This window comes from Dermacentor andersoni, chromosome 5, assembly GCF_023375885.2.
Source record: "Dermacentor andersoni chromosome 5, qqDerAnde1_hic_scaffold, whole genome shotgun sequence".
Lineage (NCBI taxonomy): Eukaryota > Metazoa > Arthropoda > Arachnida > Ixodida > Ixodidae > Dermacentor > Dermacentor andersoni.
In genome coordinates, this window is record NC_092818.1 from 96,779,189 (window position 1) to 96,800,574 (window position 21,386).

Genomic DNA, 21,386 nt, shown 5'->3' on the forward strand with positions numbered 1-21,386 from the left:
TGTCGATTAGATGAGAGAATGCAGAGGCCTCGTTATCGCCCCACTGGAAAGGAGCGTCTTTTTTCAAAAGGTCGGTTAGTGGTCGTGCTATGGCGGCGAAATTTCTCACGAAACGGCGGAAGTACGAACAAAGGCCGATGAAGCTGCGCACATCCTTGACACACTTCGGAACAGGGAAGTGCGTAACAGCATGGATCTTGCCTGGGTCCGGTTGCACTCCGTTCGCGTCAACGAGATGTCCAAGGACGGTAATCTGGCGACGGCCGAATTGGCACTTCGATGCGTTGAGTTGCAGACCGGCTCGCCGAAAAACGTCCAGGACTGCTGAGAGGCGCTCGAGGTGCGTAGCGAACGTTGGGGAGAATACGATAACGTCGTCCAAGTAGCACAGGCATGTGGACCATTTGAAACCGTGAAGAAGGGAGTCCATCATGCGTTCAAAAGTGGCAGGGGCGTTACATAGACCGAACGGCATCACTTTGAATTGATAAAGACCGTCGGGTGTGACAAAAGCAGTCTTCTCGCGGTCGAGATCGTCCACGGCAATCTGCCAGTAGCCGGAGCGAAGGTCAATAGAAGAGAAATAGCGAGCACCGTGGAGGCAGTCAAGGGCGTCATCAATCCGAGGTAGGGGATACACGTCCTTTTTGGTAACCCTGTTAAGGTGCCGATAATCCACGCAAAAGCGCCATGAGCCATCCTTCTTTTTGACCAGTACTACAGGTGACGCCCATGGACTATATGATGGTTCAATAATGTTCTTGGCAAGCATTTTGCGAACTTCTGCGTGAATAACTTGACGCTCAGCTGGTGACACTCGATACGGGCGGCGATGAATAGGAGGGGCATCGCCGGTATTAATGCGATGTTTGACAGCTGTAGTTTGGGCTAAAGGACGATCGTTAAAGTCAAAAATATCGTGGTAGGAAAACAGAACGCGGTAGAGTTCACGAGCGTGCTCGGAGGGCAAGTCGGGGGCAATCATTTTCCGTAAGTCGGCGATGGTACAATTTGCCGACTGCGATGGTAGAGGAGTATCGGATGAAGTGTCGTCTACTGCAATGGATGCTACTGAGTGATCCTCGAATGAACAAAGCTGGGCCAAAGACATCCCACGTGGCAGCACTTGTGTCGTCAAGCCAAAGTTGACCACTGGCAGGCAGACGCAATTCGCCGTAATAGATAAAACTGTATGGGGTACTGTGATCCCATGTGTAAGGAGGACGTCTTGCATAGGAGCCGCGATGTAGTGACCGTCGGGGACTGGTGGGGATGACACTAGGTCAACGTAGGTCAGTGCCGAAGGTGGCAAGCGAACGAAGTCGGCGGAACTGAGGCGACTGGGGTGTGGTTCAGCAGGATCCAGAACAGGCAGGTCAAGGCGGAGAGTACTGGCGGAACAATCGATGAGAGCAGAATGTGCGGAAAGGAAGTCTAAGCCGAGGAGGATGTCGTGGGGACAGTGGGCGATGACTGTGAATAGCACGATTGTTGAGCGATTGGCGAAGCAGACGCGGGCGGTACACATACCAATGACGGGGGCTGTTCCGCCATCGGCGACACGGACAACAGGCGTCGTGGCGGGCGTGATAATTTTCTTGAGCCGGTTACGAAGGTCAGCGCTCATTACGGACAAATGCGCCCCAGTGTCTATGAGAGCAGACACAGAAACACCGTCGACTTGCACGTCAAGAAGGTTCAGATGAGTGGGCAAAGTCAGTAGAGGATTTGGCGGCGTAGAGAGCAATGCAGCGTCACCTCGAGGCGCTGCATCGTCTAGTTTTCCGGCTGGGAGCGGCGTCCGAAGGGAGTCGGCGAATAGGAGCGACGGGGCTGGGGAGAGCGAGATTGTCGTCGTTGGGGCGAAGGCGAACGAGAATAGGGGCGGTTCGTTGCAGGAGAATCAGTGGCGGCATTATCGGAGCGTGCGGCATAGGGACGAGAAGGGCCACCTGAGGGGCGAGAGTAGGCAGTATAAGTAGGCCGGCTCGGGGAACTCCAGCGACTACGACAGTGCCGAGAAATGTGCCCGATTCGATGGCAGTGGAAACAAATAGGCTTGTCGTCAGCAGTGCGCCATTCAGATGGGTTGCGGAAACGTGGTGGGTAAGAAGATGCGGGACGGGGCGAAATCGAAGAAGCCGGGCGGGTATTAGGGCGATGGGCCGAGCAGATGGTGTGAAGACCCATGTTTTCAAACTCCTGGCGGACAACTGCCTGGATCAGTGAGACCGTGACTGCAGATGTGTTGGTGGGACTGGAGTCGAAGGCAGCCGGATAGGCGGCCTCGATCTCACGCCGGACGATCCTGGTAACATCGGCAGTGTTGTTGGGACGAGGAGCGTCGGCACAGGAAGATGTCGCTGGGGTGTTGGGCAGACGGGCAAACTGCTGGTCAATACGTCGGCTTTTGGCGAGTTCCAGGCGGCGGCACTCTCTTATAACAGCATCCACCGTCGCTACGTTGTTGCAAACGAGCAAGTTGAAGGCGTCATCGGCAATGCCTTTGAGGATGTGGGAAACCTTGTCTGACTCAGTCATGTGGGTGTCAACTTTGCGGCACAGAGCCAAGACGTCCTGAATGTACGTGACATAGGGCTCTGTTGACGTCTGCACACGGCCGGAAAGCGCCTTCTGCGCGGCAAGTTGTTGACCGTAGGGGTTGCCGAACAAGTCTCGAAGCTGTGTCTTAAGTGAATCCCAACTGGTGAGCTCATCTTCGTGCGTGCGATACCAAACTCGAGGTGTGCCACCGAGGTAAAAGACTACGTTGGCGAGCATAATAGTAGGGTCCCACCGGTTATTGCGGCTGACGTGTTCATACAGGCTGATCCAGTCATCGACGTCTTCCCCATCTTGGCCCGAGAATACGCCAGGATCACGGGGAGCGGGGAGAGTGATGTAGGTCGTCGAAGTGGCAGCAGGTGTCGGAGCCGGCGGAGTCGGGTTGTCGTCGCCGGGAGCCATGAAGGAAGGCTCGACGTACCGTCCACTGCGAAGCTCCGTGACGAGGTACAGGGAACGTCCACCTCCACCAGATATGTTACGTAGGAAGACGCAGACGAAAAGCTATGTACAAATATATTTACAAGGAAAATACGCTGCGCTTGGCCAAGAGGCAACAGCCCGCGCTAGCTTCTAATCGTCGTCGTCGTCTTCACACTGCTGGCCTTTCGTGATCGCGCATATTGTGCCGTAGCAATATTTTTCTGGTGACTGCACTTCACTGGCTAACACATGTTAACGGTTATCACTCAGTGCAAGGCATGCCTACATGTATCGGAACATTCTCAATTCTTGTTGCTGGTTCTATCTATCATCTACATTGCCCCTAAACCTTATGTAATCAGATTGAATGTGCAACACGAATAGTGTTGTACATTCTGGAAGGCACGCGAGCACCAGCGATTATGCTAAAATCTTCAGCGAGTCATGTATAAATAGCCACCGCGCTTGACCCACAGATCAGATTTCAATTACCAATGACCATGCTTGCTGCTTCGTTGTGCTCCGAGTGTTACTTGTTCTCGTGGAAACCAAGTTCTCCCAATAAAAAGTTGTGACTTGCGGTTATGTCACAGTGGTTCTTTACTGTCATTACAATGTGACAGTATGTCCGACATTTAATGGTAAGTCGCTGCGATGTGATCGGTCTGTTCCTTTCTTTTCACAGGGTGCTGTGTGTGCAAATCCGTGTCCCGCTGGCTTCTATGGCACCAACTGCAGCCAACGCTGCCACTGCTACAATGGCGCCCTGTGTGAGCACCTGACCGGCAAATGCATCTGTGGCCCTGGGTATGGGGGCGAGCGCTGCCAGGATGAATGCCCTGTCGGGGCATATGGTCTCAACTGCAGCAAGGTACAACCACTCACTAATGCATCACAGCTCTGGGGGTTGGCATTAACACAGCTCAGCTGTATATGTGGGCTTAAACAATGTAATAGAAACAAGAAAAAGTTGACAATTCCTTCCCTGTAGTGAGAAGGCTCTAAGGTAAGTGGCACAATTAATGATAGAGAGGCAAATGACGCATGCAATAATTAATAGACAAAGAACAGCCTAGGGTTTAGAAAAGGCATAAGTGAAAGGAAACTTCCTGAATAAAATAGTTGACTATTGTGGTAATAGAATGGTATGCTGGATGCTTAAAGAGCTAAATGCCGTTTGGGTTGCCAACCAACCCCGAATTTTGAGTAAATGTCCTTTGTCCCGACTTGACCCAGTCGCCATGGTCAGATATCCCAGCAATTGCTTTTTTTTTCTACTGGATAGCAATAAGTAGACGAGATTTCCTTTGTATAATGCCTGACTGTTCATTTGCATTCTTCATTGTGTTTTTTTGCTGAAGAAAAGAAGAATCCAACTGAAGAAAAGCACTCTACTAGTTGTACAAGTTAAAATACTACTTGGCTTCCTGTATTTGAATATCCATCTTTAGGAAACGGGGGTGACTTATAACTGTGTAAATACAGTACCTCATCATTTGTCAAAGTGCAGCTTTATTTGCCTTGTGGCCAACTTGTAAACATTTTGCACGAGAAGTGACTGTGTGCAGCATGTACATATAACCTCTGTTGTAATGAATATTATCACAGTCTGTAATGTGGGAAGGGGACGCTGATAGTGGCCTTGGAGACAACGAAGAAGAGTTTAGATTTTTTTCACTACTCTACGCATGTTAGCTCCGCCATTAAAAGCCATCTGTAAATAGACATATGCTTCTTCCCTTCCTTCCCATAACAATATGGCTCGAGAAAGCAGTAAGTACTATTGTTGCATTGAATATAAAAACTGGAGGCTCATTATTAGCCTGCTAGAGTATGAACAGTTAAATATGCCCTACAGTTCATGCTCTGGAGGACCTGTTTGTTGCTATTGTGCACTACTGCTCAACTTGCATTTACGTAGCACAGATAGTCTTCTTTATGGACATTGGTGTACGTACTAACAACCCGCCACAGTAGCTTAGTGGTGATGGCGTTGTACTGTTGAGCATGAGGTAGGTTGCATATTCGTTCCTGGTCGCGGTGGCTGCATTTTGATGGAAGCAGTATGCAAAAATGCTTTGTGTACCCAGATTTAGGCTCACCTCAACCTCTTGCAGCCTGAATTTTTTTGCCTGATGAAAATTATTTGATTTGCAGTTAGAAATATTTGTATGTAATGTAAGAACACCCAGATTTACTCTCACACCATTTGTTGCTCCAGGTGAGATTATAATTGCAGACTCATATAAAGAAAACTAAAGCAGGCATCTAGCACAAAACAATGCCTTTATAGTTATTTGCATGCTTTTGCATTGAACAAACACAGATATGACAGGTGAACAGTCTTGCATATTGTGGCAGTCTATAGAATACTCTGTATTGCACTGATAGTGGCTCCACTTTATGCATCTGAATGGATACAGCCACACAAATTTTTTGTAGTGTTCACCCTCGTAGGAAGCACCATGCACAGGGTATTGTTTTCTGGGACAGAGATAGGTACACACTGACGCCTTTTTGCTGGGGACGTATTCTCGGACGATTTCTTTCGGCGATATCACTTTCAGTGCATGCTTATTAGCTGGTTGAGTACTGATTCACATGAAGGCGATAGTACTATCACCGAAAGGGATCGTCTGAGAATATGTCCTCTGGATAACCCCTACATAGCATCAAAAGCAAAATTTTCCTTGAATAAGCGGCCGGTTTGAATATATGAGCTTGGATTCCGTTCTCCTACTACAGCATGCCTTATAATCAGATTGTTGTTCTGCACGTAAAATTCTAGAATTACACTTTTTTTTTTGTACAACTAATGTGAAAAACTCATTTTTGACCAATTATTTTTGAAGTTGCAAAGGCCAGCTGTTGAACTAATACCAGAGTTAATGGCTCCGAGTCATTTCCAACTGAACTTTACTGCAAATGTTCTGCACGTGGCATAGCAGCACAAAACCATAAACTGTGATGTAGCAAGAAAATGTTTCAGGCTTGTAAGAAGTGCTTGGCGATGTTAGTTTTTGATTACTCTGGATGTAATTCAGTCGTGATCTTTCCACAGAAAACTTCAGCACTTTCTAGTTATGTTCAGAACAGCCATTTATTATTTCTGCTGCTTGGTATATAGGTGTCCCATGCATACAGCTGAGTTACTTTGTTGCTATTGTTGCTTTTCCAGAAGTGCGACTGCGATAATGGTGCCAGCTGCAATGTTACCAATGGCCACTGCATCTGTCTTCCTGGTTTCACAGGACCACGATGCGAAAGTCGAGGTAAGAAAGGAAGTGTATGGATTCACTCATGAGTATGCATTCAGTGATGCTGGCAGGTTCAGTCTATAGTAACAGCTTTGAGTTTGTTACAATTAGTAACAGGCTTAAGATACGATAAGTGCAAAAATCGTTTTGATCAAAAGTATGCTGTCAAGTAGTGCTCAGTCGTTCTGGCTCCTTGGTTTATAGAAAGCCTCAAGACTCACTTAAGTATGCCGGAGCCCACTTTTTTGTTCTTGTGTTTATACGTCCTATCCATACTCCCTTATTTAATGCACTGCGCTAGACATTTTTGATGTATTAGTACTTACTGTTTGCTTCTTTCTTTCTTTAACAGCTTGCACGGACGAATTATATGGACCAAAATGTGAACATGTCTGCCAGTGTGACAAGGAGAATTCAATCATGTAAGTGTGCTACATACTGCAATACTTTTACAAGAAAGTAGAGTGTTATCATGTTGTCTGACTTGCCAAAGAAGTTTCAATTTTTTAAAAGAAGGAATATCTTGGACCTGATATTATGAATTGTTACCACTTGTTTCAGCAAATATTATACTTAAATCCTGAAAACAATGTTTGTAGAGATGAAAGGGCAATTTTATTGGTGACATATTGCACGAGATAGACATTGGAAATTGTGTAGATTCACAATTTCTGACTCGTCTGTAATTTTGAAAAATCTGAGTTGTTACGAGTTTACTGTATACCTGGCCAGAAGGGGAAAGAAGGCAAAAAAATCTAAGAATCACCATTAAACATAAACGGACACTAAAGGCGAATATTAAGACAAGCTAAAATGATAGATTAGTGCTTAAGAATGTCTAAGGCGTTAATATTTTCACGAACTAATATTGTCACCAAGTGACTTGACCAAGAGCAGCTGCAGCGGCGAATACTACAACAGTGTGTCTCAGCTCGGTTTCTCCACGGCCGTCTGTCGGGTGCTGTTTTATGTCACCGATGGCAGTAAGGGGTGGTGATAGCATACACAACATCACCACTCCCCACTCATGAGAGATATTTTGATTTGCACAAAAAGTGTTTGTAACCCTCATGTGCAATTTTCTCTTAAAGTAAGTCTTCTCTTGACACAAAAAAAAAACACGGCGAGGTTTCTGGAATGGTATTTTAAGAGCCTGCAGCGACTTAATAGTTGCCTTAAATGTCCCTTTAAGGCTTCTAGACACTGGTTTACCATATTTACTAGATTCTAGGCTGACCCTGAAAATTCAGAAGGTAGGAAAATTTAAAATACATTTGCACAGTTGCAACTGAATGAAAAAAAAGAAGCATTCAACTGTGAAAAGAACATACATTTTATTATTGCTTGCGACACTCATTGCAACCATGTGCAACATTCACTCGTCGTTGTCTTCATAAACATCATTGGCCTTTTTTATCATTGTTTCCGACCACACATATTTTTCATCGAAATAGAGCTCGTGCTGAGCCTAGAGGTTCTATGTTTTTTTCAGCTAGCAGAGTGGCCTTTGTAAGCCGTGGTGAGTGGCATCATGAACGTGAGCATTTCACAAGGTCAAAAAGCCCGATGCATGCAAACACAATGGCTCAGAATGACAACATATGTTCAAACAACATGGCCAACCCATGCGCTGCAATCATGGCTTTCAGTATCGGGCAGTGCACTATACCAGATTTCGGCAATATAGTGCCTAGAGTATTGTGACCATGGGGCCATGTTAAGTGTCTGTTGGTCACAGTCAAACTGGACCCTAGAATCTAAGCCAAACCTTAACTTTTGTACATTTCATTTAAAAACGGTATCGCCTTAAATTTGAGTAAAATACAGTGCCCTCTGAACCCCTTCACATCGCCTCAGTATCAAAACAAATGAGCAAATTTCATCATGACAAACATTTTTTTCACTTCTCATGCACAACCACGTCTTAAGATCTTATATCAACTCTATAACAATAAGCTGAACCCGAATGCCAGTTTGTAATTGAAGCCTCCTGGAAGGGTTTCACCACGAACTAATCACAATTATGCTATAATGCCTTATGTGCCAAGAGTTGATGTCTTTAAGCACTCTTTCATTGTCAAGATTAATATTGGAATAACTATAATAACTATAATATTGGAATAACTATAATATTGGAATAATAATAGTGGAATACTTGAATTCTTGTGTGTTTCCGAGCAATAACATGGTTGACTCTTTTGAAGAAAACTTGACTGCGTTCTTTGCGTGAACTTTGTGCTCTGTATTCCCACCCTGTAATAGCCTGGCAGGGCCCACAGTATTGGAAATAAATGAAATAAATAAACACCTTCCTGTGCTTTTTGGTGCATCTATTGCAAACAGGTGCCACCCGTGGACCGGTCACTGCAGGTGCAAGCCAGGCTGGAATGGGGAGACCTGCTCCCGGCCATGCATGCCACTCTTCTATGGGCCAGAGTGCTCCCTCACATGCAGCTGCGAAAACGACGGCACCTGCGACCCTGTCGACGGCACATGCGTCTGTGAACCAGGCTTCATTGGCCCCAAGTGAGAGCCGTTTGTCACTTCTCTACGTATGGCGAAATGCACTGAAGTCACAATAGCAGCAGTCTCACGTCACATCTAGTAGGATGAGATGGTCGCTTGTCTTTACAGTGAGCCACCCATGTTGGCACAGCGGCCAGGGCAGTTCACTGCTGAGCATGACGGTGCAGGTTAGACTCTCAGTCGGCACAGTCGTGTTTCATGGAAATTGAACGCAAAAATGCTTGTGTGCTGTGCTTTGGGAGCACATGAAAGGTACACTACAAAAAAGAAAAAAAAAAGTTGAGTTGTATTGGTACCTAAATAACTTCTTTACAAAAGATATATCACTCATCATGAGAGGCTGCTTGATAAGCCAGAAAAGATGTAAAAATGAAAGGCGCATGGCAGTATTACCTCAGAGTTCCGACACCAGCTCGCCGTGACATAATGGATTTTGATGGCATCTACTCAGGCCTACTTAAATTTTTATTGGTGAAAGGGGACTACGTTGGGTACTAAAGGAGACGGGGGCTGAGCTAAGCAAGTCTTGAAGGTACGAGAAAATGCTTTGAAATTCGTGACGTCACACTGATGGATGGATGCTGGGGTTTTGGCATGAAGAACAAAAAAGACTGAGTTGGTCCTTCACTTTCTCCTCTTGTAATCAACCTCTCACGACGAAATTAACAAAAGTTGTTTTGAAATAATACTTTGACAGACAAACTGATTTAGTGATCCTCTTTAGTGGGCTTTCTACTATGTGTAAACTAGGACGTATCTAATAACCTTTGTGATGCTTTGTGATGTCAATTGCCATCAACAATATACGACAAACTCGCTCCTCTTAAAAGGTAGCCTATCAAAATCTGTATAACAACACTGTTTGCTTCCTTTAAACTTGTGACTCGACTCTGGGATGTTTTGATAAAGTGTTGCATTGCTCTTTACATTGCAGCTGTAGCGAGCGTTGTCCTCCAGGCAAGTTTGGAACCAACTGCTCCCAGAACTGCAGCTGTGAGAACAATGGAATCTGTTCACATGTCAACGGCCTTTGTCAGTGTCCGCCAGGTATAGACCTCTGATATTATGTCTGCACCCAGCATGGTTGAATGACTTTTACTGTTCCAGGTTTTAGCATCACACTAACCCAAACAGAATAAACTGTAGTTCTATTACGCTGGCTACTGCTTGACAAAACTTAACCCATCTTGTCCTGACTGGGCCTTCAGCTTGTCCTCATCATGGGGACCTAGGACACATTGCAAAATGTGATTAAAAATAATTTTTTGTCTTTTGTCATTATGATATGCCCATTTGCTACTCTTAATTTCAGTTTTGTACTGGAACATTTACATGTACACACCACATTCTTCATGCTCACCTCCTGCTTTTGTCTGCGTTTTGCTATGTTTAATCTAGTTCAAACGTGACTGCAGTGTACATTGAACGGGGTGCAATTCTGCAAGAAGTTGTTCCTATTGGTCCACTGAAAATCAAATATCCCGGTGACACACACTCGAGCTTCAGTCAAAACTGGTCACTGTGTTGTTCATATTGTAGTTTCAAGCATTTGCATGACTTCTGCTCTCTTCATATTGTTGTCAGCACACTTACATATATGTAGTACTACTCTCTGTGTCTCTCACTGTTATTGTGCTTACATGCTGCCCTCCATGTCTTCCTTCAGGCTATGCCAAGTCGAGATGCAATGAACTGTGTTCTGTGGGCACATATGGCCTCAACTGCCAGAGCAAATGCAAATGCAAAAACGGGGCAGCCTGCAATCCAGTCACCGGAGAGTGCACCTGCTCACCAGGATACCTTGGGGAGTTCTGCGAGTCCAAATGCGATGTGAGCAGTTGACCTTTCTATCTAAATGCACACTGTTCCAAGATTGAAGTTCCTGCCACAGTTACGTAGCAGTTGTGATATTCTGGCAGCAAACTTGGTCAAGTTTAGCTTATGGGTATTCCCACTGATAGTTATCACGTTTTGATAGGAGCATAACATAGACATACTCATGCAGAGGGAGTACAACACATGTCAGGGCAACTATGGCCGCTCAAATTATAATTGCAAGTCTACTGTGATAAAATCAATTGAGGTTAAGCAGTCTGATTGTTCTTCGACAATTCACAAATGGTTATCACTGTTCAGTGCTGCAAAATTTGCAATGCATAAGTAAATGTATATGTATATATACCGTATTTACTCGCATCTAGGCTGGCCCCGATTCTAAGCCGACCCCCGAATGTCCGAAGCTGGAAAAAACCAAGAAAACTTACCTCCAATGTAGGCCATACAAAATTGTGAGGACAGTGTTCACAAAATGAAAACAGCATTTATTTAATATGAACATGCCGAGCTTACTCTACATCATTATCGCTGCTAGCCTCGTCGCTATAGCCCAGACCACACATACTCTTGCAGACATGCGCAAGTTCACGTCCGCATACCCATGCATCTGCAGGTGTACGGCACGGCTCACGCAGGTTGAAATGCGCCGCGATCTTGGTGAACAGCAGTTCTGTAATCGCATGCTTATCTTCTTTGTCGGTGTCATCTCCGCGTTGCAGCACACGCAAAAGCGTCTCCCCTTGGCCTTGTCCAATGACAACCATTTTTCTCATCTATGCTGAAGTCCCGCCCGGGTTGAGCGTTTGATGATGCCTCTGCAGCTAGCACAACTTTTCGTTTGAAAGTGGCACTATGGTGGTATTGCCTGTTTGGTGCCATTTTGGTAATGCCACGCCACACGCGAATATGACAGGTCAAAATGGCGACGCTGCTTATGTACTTCAGTTGGCTATTGGTGTGGCTAGTAGCAGCCGCGATACTGACTTTCCTGGATGGTGCTAGCTATACGCCATATTTATTATTTTCAATTACGAACTGGTGCGTTTTTTAAAAACCTCGAATCTAAGCTGACTTTAGAGTTTGGTATATGATTATTCGGGAAAAAAACTGTCGGCCTAGATTCGAATAGATACGGTATATCTGACATTTTGAAATTCTCTGGAACTCTAGGTAATGGACAGATTTCTGCTTTGGTGCAAATTTTCACAACAATCGCAAACAGGATTGTGGCCCATTCCTAGGCTACCTGTTGGGCTAGTTTGTCCTGCAACACATTCCTCTAAAATGCCAAGAACACGTGACACAGCTTGTTGCCACTAGCCTGCAAATATTTAATCGTTTGAATGTGCTTTTGTAATCATCAGACTGAAAGTGGTGTGCTGTCATCGTCATGCTGTGCAAGAACTCATGGCATTGCCATCCATGATCTCCATCCCAACATGGCAACGATGATGATGCTGGCTAAGCTGGCTCTGATGGCAGGCTGTTGTGAATGCCACGAATGCGATTTAGGTTTTGGTATCATGTTGGATTGCACCGCCCAAAGCAATTGTAGGATAAATTTTTTTGCAATCAAACGCATGCGTTAGAACTTGGTAGATACTGCAATAATTTACAATGAGCTGCCGTTTTCACTTGAAGATCTTTCTGAGGTTGGTCGAAAATAGGTGTTTTCTATGAAAGGTTACACGTGTTCAACACATTTTCTGTACCTTAAACGCCACCGAGATGGATGGTGCCCCTATTGGAGTCAACCACCGTGGCTATGTTGTTGTGCTGCTAAGCACGAGGTTGCGGGATCAAATCCCGTCCACGGTGGCCACATTTCAATGGGGGCAAAATGCAGAAACGCACGTGTACCATGCTTTGGGTGCACGTTAAAGAAACACAGGCGGTCGAAATTAATCTGAAGTCCCCAATTAAGGCTTGCCTAATAATCAAGTCGTAGTTTTGGCACGTAAAACCCCAGAATTAAATTTTTTCTATTGGAGTCACCACTACGGTTACCAATGGGGTTGGGTGTGTGCGTTGTTCATATAGAGAAATGCAACACTATTTTGTGGATTTGCACATTGCAGACGCATGAGGCCACAGTCCCAGGATCTTCTCTTCTGCGAAGCTCTTATCATGTAATTTTCGTAGAACTCTCTGAAAGCTGGGCCTCTGATCTTTGCATGTTGGATGGTCACACTAGAAATGTTTTAAAGTTTCTTCATCACCATACGTGTTACACTTGGCGCTGGATGCCATACCAATTAGGAAATAACTATATATATATAAATACAGGTTGGGAGGTATATGTATGTCCTTGACAGTACGTATTCCATGTGCTAACATTCTATAACATTCTAATTTTATGGTGAAATAAATGTCTAATGTCTAATATGTTAAGTGGATGTCATGCAGTCTTGTGTTTCCATATTTGTTATTCCTTTGCTTTACACGACCTGGCCTCCAGCATGGGAAATATGGATTGAACTGCGAAAATAAATGCAAGTGCAACTGGGAGCATTCCTTGGGATGTGATTACGTCACTGGCAAGTGCATTTGTGCTCCTGGCATCAGAGGTGAGCCCACCTGGTCTTTGTCTTTGGCAACTACATTCGCTCAAAATTTGTACCATCATCTACTTGTCATCCTCTCTGCCATGTTAGGATAAAGATGGAAGTGAAGACAGTTGTCTTGAGAGAAGTCATCTTACTAATTTGCATTCACATTAGTACCAGGAAACACCAGCAGCACTTGCAGCTCCTTCATTTTCTTTTTCAAGCTAACTTGCTCGGGAAGTCTGCACTCCAGCCTTCAGCTATGACTTTCTGAAATAGTGGAGAGCTTTAGCCAGTGCTAAACACTTTAGCATTACTGTTTTAGCAGAATACCGGAATGGATGTATGAAAAGGTAGCACTAGTCCAAATATCAGGTGGCATTGCATTAAAATTTGAATGTACTGGAATGTGCTTCCATCATGTAACAGTTCTTGGCAGAGAAAGCTATCGTGGCATTTTAGGAAGTTGATGCTGCTATGAAAACCTCTGTTGCAGATATCAGAGCACACAGACACACTGTGCGATAAGGAGGTTTGTGTGGTTCGGGTGTGCTATGTGGCACAAGGCACCATCTACCAGTGCCGCTGTTCAATTGCAGGTTGCTGCCTTTGAAGTTACACTGCTTCAAGTTTATTTACTACAGTAATACAGTGTCCCACATTATCTCAAATGGGCCTTAACTCGAAGCTGTTCCTCGACTCCATCTAGTGAAGCATGAGACCTCTCCATAACTGCAGAATTAAACGCTATGCTTCATTAACAGTTCTCATTGATTACTACAGTGAGGAGTAGTTGCTTAGGAAACTATCACTTCAGTGTTTCTGAGCAGGCACCCAAGAATGCTTGGTTATAAAATTTTCACTATTAGAATCGCCGTGGGGCGTCGTTAAAGGGCTGCAACAGTTTTAGTCGAACAGTGGCCCTGCCGTCTACTTTCACGAGTTGAGGTGGAGCGTTGAGTGAGGCAACATCCTAGAATATGGGTGCGAATTGTGCTTTGTTTCGAAAATTGCATATACTGTGTCACTAGTTGAAGGTCAAAGTTTGTTTTTACTAAACCGGTATGAATTTTGATGGGGGTAAAATGCAAAAATGCTCGTGTACTTAGATTTAAGTGCACAGTAAAGAACCCCAAGTGGACAAATTAATCCGCAGTCCTCCACTACAGCATGCCTCAAAATTATATTGTGGCTTTGGCATGTGAAAACCCAGACTTTAACTTTTCTTTACTGTTTCTTATTCATTTATTCAGTATCATGATCTGATGACATGTGCTCATGAGACAAAACACCTAGTGTCTTTGTGCGAGAAGTTCAATTTGCGATGACTATTTGCTGATCTTTAATAAACTGTAATGTTATGGATTGTAACTGCAAAGAAAATAAAGGAATAAAAACTTGAAGCTTAACTGAACTTGTGCAAACTGTGACCTGCCTGCAGGAGTGTCCTGTGAAAGTCAGTGTCCCCGTGGCCAGTGGGGTGCCTCGTGTGAGAACACCTGTGACTGCAAGAACAACTCCTCGTGCAATCCAGAGACTGGCGTTTGTGTCTGTGAACGGGGATGGATGGGCAAGGACTGCAGTGAATGTGAGCTGTCTTCTGCATTCTCTGCATGCTTACTGGCACATTTTGCCTTACTATCACAGGATGCTGGCTGCAGATATTCTTTTGAATGTGTGTATGTAAACATGTGGGCAAGAGTTTGTTGTTGCATTAGGGGCCAATATCTGGTAAACAAATTTCATTATTAATTCGGGTCATGCATAAGCTAGCAATTCATGCGACCTACTGCATTGCCGCGCTCAAAAAATAGTCATAGCATTCCATACCAGCTAATGCGTTCTTTCTTTATGGCAGGTTAACTTATGGTGCTGAGTGGCGGTTCAAGACAGTTGAAGAGTTGCGTGATGTTCTTACATTGTGCGTCTCCATTGAAGCCCTTACTCCCTTCTTCATTTTTTTATCTCTCTCGATCTTGTAATTTTAGGGGCCCGGTGATTTCGCAGATGACATTTGCCTCTACATGCCATAGTACTTTGAATCAACCTAACTTCTGATGTTCTTGGTACAGATGCTGCGCAACTTAGTGAAAAAGCATATATGCATTTATGTTGCTTTTCCCTTGCCTTTTCCATGTTTTCCCCATTCAGAGGCCAAATGTGACATTATATATGGACTAAACACAACTGACACAATGGAAAGAGTAACTACAGTGTGCTGATGCGTATTTTTACAAATGGGACATGTGCTGATGCAAGTTGCTGTCTCAGGTCAAAGTCCAATTTTTCAGGGCTCTTCGATGCAGTAGAAAACGGTGGACAAAACAAAAGCTAAATGAATAGTCTACAAATTAAACACTTACTGAGGCTTAGTGTCCAATTGAACAGAATTATTTTTGCATGTCATTTAAAGACACAGGTCGGTTTTATAAACCTTCCACAATGCTGCAGGAAGTAAGTTAAGCTACTGAGCTATATTCGTTTTGTGTAAATTTTAGTACAGATTTCCGTAGCATATGTGGAATAGCTGTGATAAGCTGCCGTGAATAGTTGCACATCACTGAGGCTGTAAGATGGAACAGGCCCCATAAGGGCGCACTGGCACTGTATTTATATAGGTTAAATTCTCAGCTGTGAAGGCTGTAATTAACTTGGAATTCAGTCAGATAAGATGCATGTACCAAGCATTATGTGCATGCCAGAACAACTTCAAGGTGTTCCTTGAACAGATGTGGGGTCACCTACCATGCTACTTCTGCCTGCAGATTGGATATGTAGATGTCATTGTGTGATGCTTACCACTAACTGACCTTGTTTGGGACTGTGTTTGTGACTAGTAGAGACACTCGAATAACGTCTTGTCTTGCCTTTTGGCTTGGTGCAGCATGCCCAGCTGGCTACTTTGGCCAGAACTGCTCGGAGGTGTGCGCAGCGTGCATGCACAGCGATGGCCGTCCCTGCAACCACATCACTGGTCAATGCCAGTGCAGCGCCGGTTATATGGGCTTGCGGTGCAGCGAGTGTGAGTCGTCATTTCTGTTAACAATATCACTCCTGTCTCCTCCTAATCTGCAGCAATACTGCAACTCAGATAAAAGCTCTGCTCGTGCGAGTATAACTGTGCGGGCACCTCTTTTCCATGTGCCTGCTCCTGACCAGAGCCACTGCAATGTTGAGTCTGAGCCCTGGCTAACCTGTCTCCCACTTATTCTCTCAGTGTTTAAATTTATTTTGGGCAGTACTGACTTGCATAGTCTAAAGTAAAACTCTTGCTTGGGCTAGTTGGTTCATGCTTGAAGTAGGTAAAGGCAAGGTGCAGAAGACCAGGACTTAGGAAGAACACAAACGATAAGACGGGCGCCACTCGAGACTGGCAAGCTGAGACGGCGATCAAGTTGACGCACAAAATGGCAGGATCGGTGCGAAAGCTTTGATGAAAGAAAGGGCCCAATGTAGAAGAAATATGCTCAAGTAAAACTCTTGCTTGGGCTAGTTGGTTCATGCTTGAAGTAGGTAAAGGCAAGGCGCAGAAGACCAGGACTTAGGAAGAAGAACACAAACGACAAGACGGGCGCCGCTCGAGACTGGCAAGCTGAGACGGCGATCAAGTTGACGCACAAAATGGCAGGATCGGTGCGAAAGCTTTGATGAAAGAAAGGGCCCAATGTAGAAGAAATATGCTCAAGTAAAACTCTTGCTTGGGCTAGTTGGTTCATGCTTGAAGTAGGTAAAGGCAAGGCGCAGAAGACCAGGACTTGGGAAGAAGAACACAAACGACAAGACGGGTGCCACTCGAGACTGGCAAGCCAGTCTCGAGTGTCTTTCCAGTCCAGCCAGTCTTTCGCACCGATCCTGCCATTTTGTGCGTCAACTTGATCGCCGTCTCAGCTTGCCAGTCTCGAGTGGCGCCCGTCTTGTCGTTTGTGTTCTTCTTCCTACGTCCTGGTCTTCTGCGCCTTGCCTTTACCTACTTCAAGCATGAACCAACTAGCCCAAGCAAGAGTTTTACTTGAGCATATTTCTTCTACATTGGGCCCTTTCTTTCATCAAAGCTTTCGCACCGATCCTGCCATTTTGTGCGTCAACTTGATCGCCGTCTCAGCTTGCCAGTCTCGAGTGGCACCCGTCTTGTCGTTTGTGTTCTTCTTCCTAAGTCCTGGTCTTCTGCGCCTTGCCTTTACCTACTTGCATAGTCTACATAGTTAAATTTGAATGTTCCTTGCCCTGCATTTTCCGACTAAAATTTATGTTTTCACTCAGAAGGCCACATACATATGATGTTCTATGAAAACTACATTGTGCATAAGCCCTCAAAGTATGCAAGAGAAATGAATTAATGAGTGGCAGTGGCGGCTTCTAATTTACGCACGAGTTTCCCATGAAAATATTAAATTTTTACGGTGTCTGCTTTGGTGTGATGTGCTTATCAACAAGGAATAATTATGTTGTTTCAAAATAAGCGACAACTTGGCATCACGTAACACTGACATCATCGGCACTGCAGCTGAAGCATAATATTTAAAAGAAGTCTGGCTTTCATTTTCTCCAGTAATGATAAAAATTGTGGCCCGAAAGTAACACAAATAGAGATCTGGAACAAAAAAGGATGCTTCACCAGTCTGAATTGCTCTGGCATTTCTATTTAATGTATGATTAACACTGGTTTTTATATCCATTCATCTTGCGCTTCCAGCCTGCCCTGTGGACAAGTGGGGCGACAACTGTTCTCAGAAGTGCAAATGCCAGAATGGAGGCGAATGCAACTCTGTGACGGGTGCCTGCCTCTGCATGCCGGGCTGGCAAGGCGAGAACTGCACCATACGTGTGTACCTCTCTTTTTTCCACCTTTATCTAAGTGTGCCTTTATCTAAGTGCTCCTGATAACATACCTGCCAATGGTCCCGAACTTTACACAACATTTACGAATTCGGGCTTATTCTATAATTTTACGAATGTTTCGTCAAGCATTACGAAAAAATAGTTCGGGCCACAAGAAAGTTTCCCTTGTCAGTCACTGAACATACACTGGGAATCTTCTGATGGTGAGGGAACACCAGAGTGGTACATGCTTCAAACAAGTTTATCCAGGCAAGTTCCAGAAGCAAGGGAAATTCGCAACGGCAAAGTAGCCGAAAAAGTCAGTGATCTAAAAACATGTGTTGCTTGTCAGTCTCTGCTGTTCAATGCTATTAAATCAATGCTATTAAAGTGTGTAAGTATCTTATGAGAGCTGTGCTCAAGACAGACTTTTATAGAATGCATACTATCTGCCCCCATCTCTTCTGGTATCAGAACTTTGAGAGCTTTACAAAGTTCAATGTTCACAGGGTGGCAGGTAGGCCGATGTCAAGACTGAAGAGACAAATATTGGTATTTTGGAAAATGCAGCACAATGTGAACAGAAACAAAAGGGCATGAGACAGACACCAGCTCTCAACTGGGCTATGCCTCACAAATGGCATCTGTAAAATTGCATTTTCCATCTGTACAAAAAGAAATATTAAAGAGAAGCATGGATGATGGAAAGATGAGGCTTTCATTTATAATATCATCAGCCTAATTTATATTCTCAGCAGTACGTCGGCCTCTTACAGCAGCCCCTGATTACTTCTCTCCTGCGAGTCAGCTGCACGATTCCATCCTATACTATCTGCAAGTTTCCCACTTTCAATGCATGACATACCTAATCCTCAACCATGCTGAATGGCATTTCCCCTCCCTTGTCACCCACTTGCCACATAACACAGCAATAAACACAGATAACTCTCCGAACCAGTGGCGTAGCTAGGTCGTCTGGATCCCAGGGTGCATAGGTCTTCTGTCAACTGCCTCCCCCTCCTGCTGTGCAGTCGGGAAGGTGAGGATATAGAAAATTTTCGGGGAGCAGGGCGTGATGTTCAAGCACAAGCACAGCCGCCTTGGATACCGTGCATGACCTCCCCCCCCCTTATCTTTCGTTTCCAGATATCCCGAATGTAGCAGGTATATACATTGTTTTATTCTCTGCATCAAATAACACAGGGTGCTGTACTGATAACTTCTGATAAGTGGATTTGCACATCTGCTGTCAGACTATAATGCTTGGCAGCCAATACAGATGCAGCATTGTGGAAAATATGGCCCACAGGTAAAAAAAGAAATATTAAAGTTTTAATCAGCGGTTTTAGAGGCAATATTGCATTTGCAAAATCGAAGCCCGACAGTCATATGTTGCCCAGCAACAACTTCACAGAATTCGTCGTAGGTACTATCGTCTACAGTATTTTGGCTGTGGGCAGCCCTGAACCCAAACGAAAATTATATAGTGTGTCAGTGAGGATGATCTCCCCATCCCATCAGAAAACACCACATGCTTCCCTGCTGTGCGGGCGACAATGCTATGACATTACGAGTACTCTTCATTCTGATTCATAAAGCCTTTCTTTATTTTTTGCTATTGGCAAACGTCATTATCCAAGCTGCGGTACCGCCACAGGGTTGGGAACGGAATAGAGCACGCTTCACGTCAATTCCTAGCTGGCGTCACCATGCAAAGAAAGAGAAGGCTGCGATGAAGCCCATGCCAGTGAAAGCTTGCATTCATGGAAGAAGGAAAAAGATTTTTTTCCTTCCTCCATGCTTGCACTACTGTCGGTCTGCACTCACAACACTCTTAAAACGGCTGCACCCTTTGGGGTCTATATTTGCCCCACAACAATAATTGTTATCTCCCTAGCTAGCATTTCCTATCTTGAAAACTCAGCGCTCGCTACTTTCCTGTCAGGAATGCTGTGTCATGCTGATAACGTGCAAGCTGTTCGTCACTTGGAAGTACCGGGCTCGCAGCGTTAAAGAAAAGAAATGCGGGCAAGACAGACGGTGATTATTGTTAAGGGACAAGATAAGCCACAAAGGGTGTAAATTTTTAAGAGTGAATGGAGAGGATAGAGAGATCGACGTCACTGGTGCACTATTTCATATTTATTTTGGTACTGCCATACTGGGCCACCCGCAGTGCCAAAGTACTACAGGCTTTAGCATGCAAGAGGATGTTGTGTAGAGAAAACATTTTTGTTGAGTTAATGATATGAGTTGGGCCCTCAATTTCCGGATTGCAATGTTTCCTCTATAATTGCTATTTAACCAGTTATTTAAGATATCTTATTTTAAGATAGCGTGGACTGAACGGAAGAAGGACCCAAGAGCCACATCGCCGGACTATATGTTTAGCGATGCCCGCTCCGAGTGTGAGTGCGCCGCACACGAAACGTTTCGCTAAGGCGAGTGGTTTAGTGACCACATAGCGAATTAAATTTTTTAGCCCGCACATTCGGCTAATTACTACGTAGGATGTTGATAAGGCTGCAGCCGGCAATTCTGCAGTACTATGCAACTGGTACATCGGATACATGAGCTCAGGCTGCTGGTTACCGGAGCATTCGTTACCATTTACACCCAGTCAAGCTGGCGGAAAGAGGGGGCGCCTTCAGACATATATTTCATCTCCAGTTTTACTTAGAATTGAATATTTTTTGCAGCACTTCATATTTTAGCACAGGAGGCTCATCAATTATCCTATGGTTATTGACATTCTTTTCCCTACGTGATCTGCAGTTTTGAACAAAATGTTCCATTGCATTTGGAGAGGATTCATTTACCATGCCGCTGTGCATTGGCATTTTATTTGCCAGCATGGAAAAGCATTCGCATGTTTCCACAGTATATTTTTAGTTATTATTGGCTAATGGTGCTTACTGCTGTTGCATGGATTGGACAATTAGGAAACTTTACCATTTAGTTCATTACCTTTTAGTACCATTACTATAGGGGGCAGTCACTTTTGTTGAGTGTCATCACCCAGGTGCTTAAAACTATGAGTAAGTGTGGCAGTTTGCTTTTGTTTACTCGCTCACAGTTTTTCATTGCTCAGTCTTATTACCCTCTTTTCTTCTCTGTCGCTCTTTATCACTCCTTTTTTGGGCTTGTTGCCGTGTTCCACCATGTGACTTGATGTGGAATGCACAATAATTTGATGTCTGTTAACTTGACCATGTTTGTCGTTAGTTTTACCATGTTCAGGAACCCTGAAATATGTCCATGGTATTTAACACTTCCTTTTACTTAAACATCATATGTACAAATTGATTTGATGTTCCCTAGAGGCCATGTTAAGGTAATGTTGCTGCTGTTAACCCTTTCACTCCCCAAGCTTGTACTGTATTCATTCTGCCAGTTAGTATCATCAATGCCAAGG

General features: G+C 44.5%; 1 protein-coding gene across 2 annotated transcripts in view; it reads left to right on the top strand.

The window, feature by feature from the left end:
* Positions 1-21,386, top strand: part of drpr (multiple EGF like domains draper) — a 107,381-nt gene that overhangs the window by 77,739 nt on the left and 8,256 nt on the right. For both annotated transcript variants that reach the window (XM_050178253.3, XM_050178254.3), the window contains exons 10-19: positions 3,674-3,859; positions 6,167-6,260; positions 6,598-6,667; positions 8,589-8,771; positions 9,706-9,818; positions 10,438-10,601; positions 13,066-13,174; positions 14,595-14,741; positions 16,038-16,175; positions 17,847-17,975. In XM_050178253.3, coding sequence (XP_050034210.1) covers positions 3,674-3,859; positions 6,167-6,260; positions 6,598-6,667; positions 8,589-8,771; positions 9,706-9,818; positions 10,438-10,601; positions 13,066-13,174; positions 14,595-14,741; positions 16,038-16,175; positions 17,847-17,975 — 1,333 coding nt within the window. The remainder of the gene's footprint in view (positions 1-3,673; positions 3,860-6,166; positions 6,261-6,597; positions 6,668-8,588; positions 8,772-9,705; positions 9,819-10,437; positions 10,602-13,065; positions 13,175-14,594; positions 14,742-16,037; positions 16,176-17,846; positions 17,976-21,386) is intronic.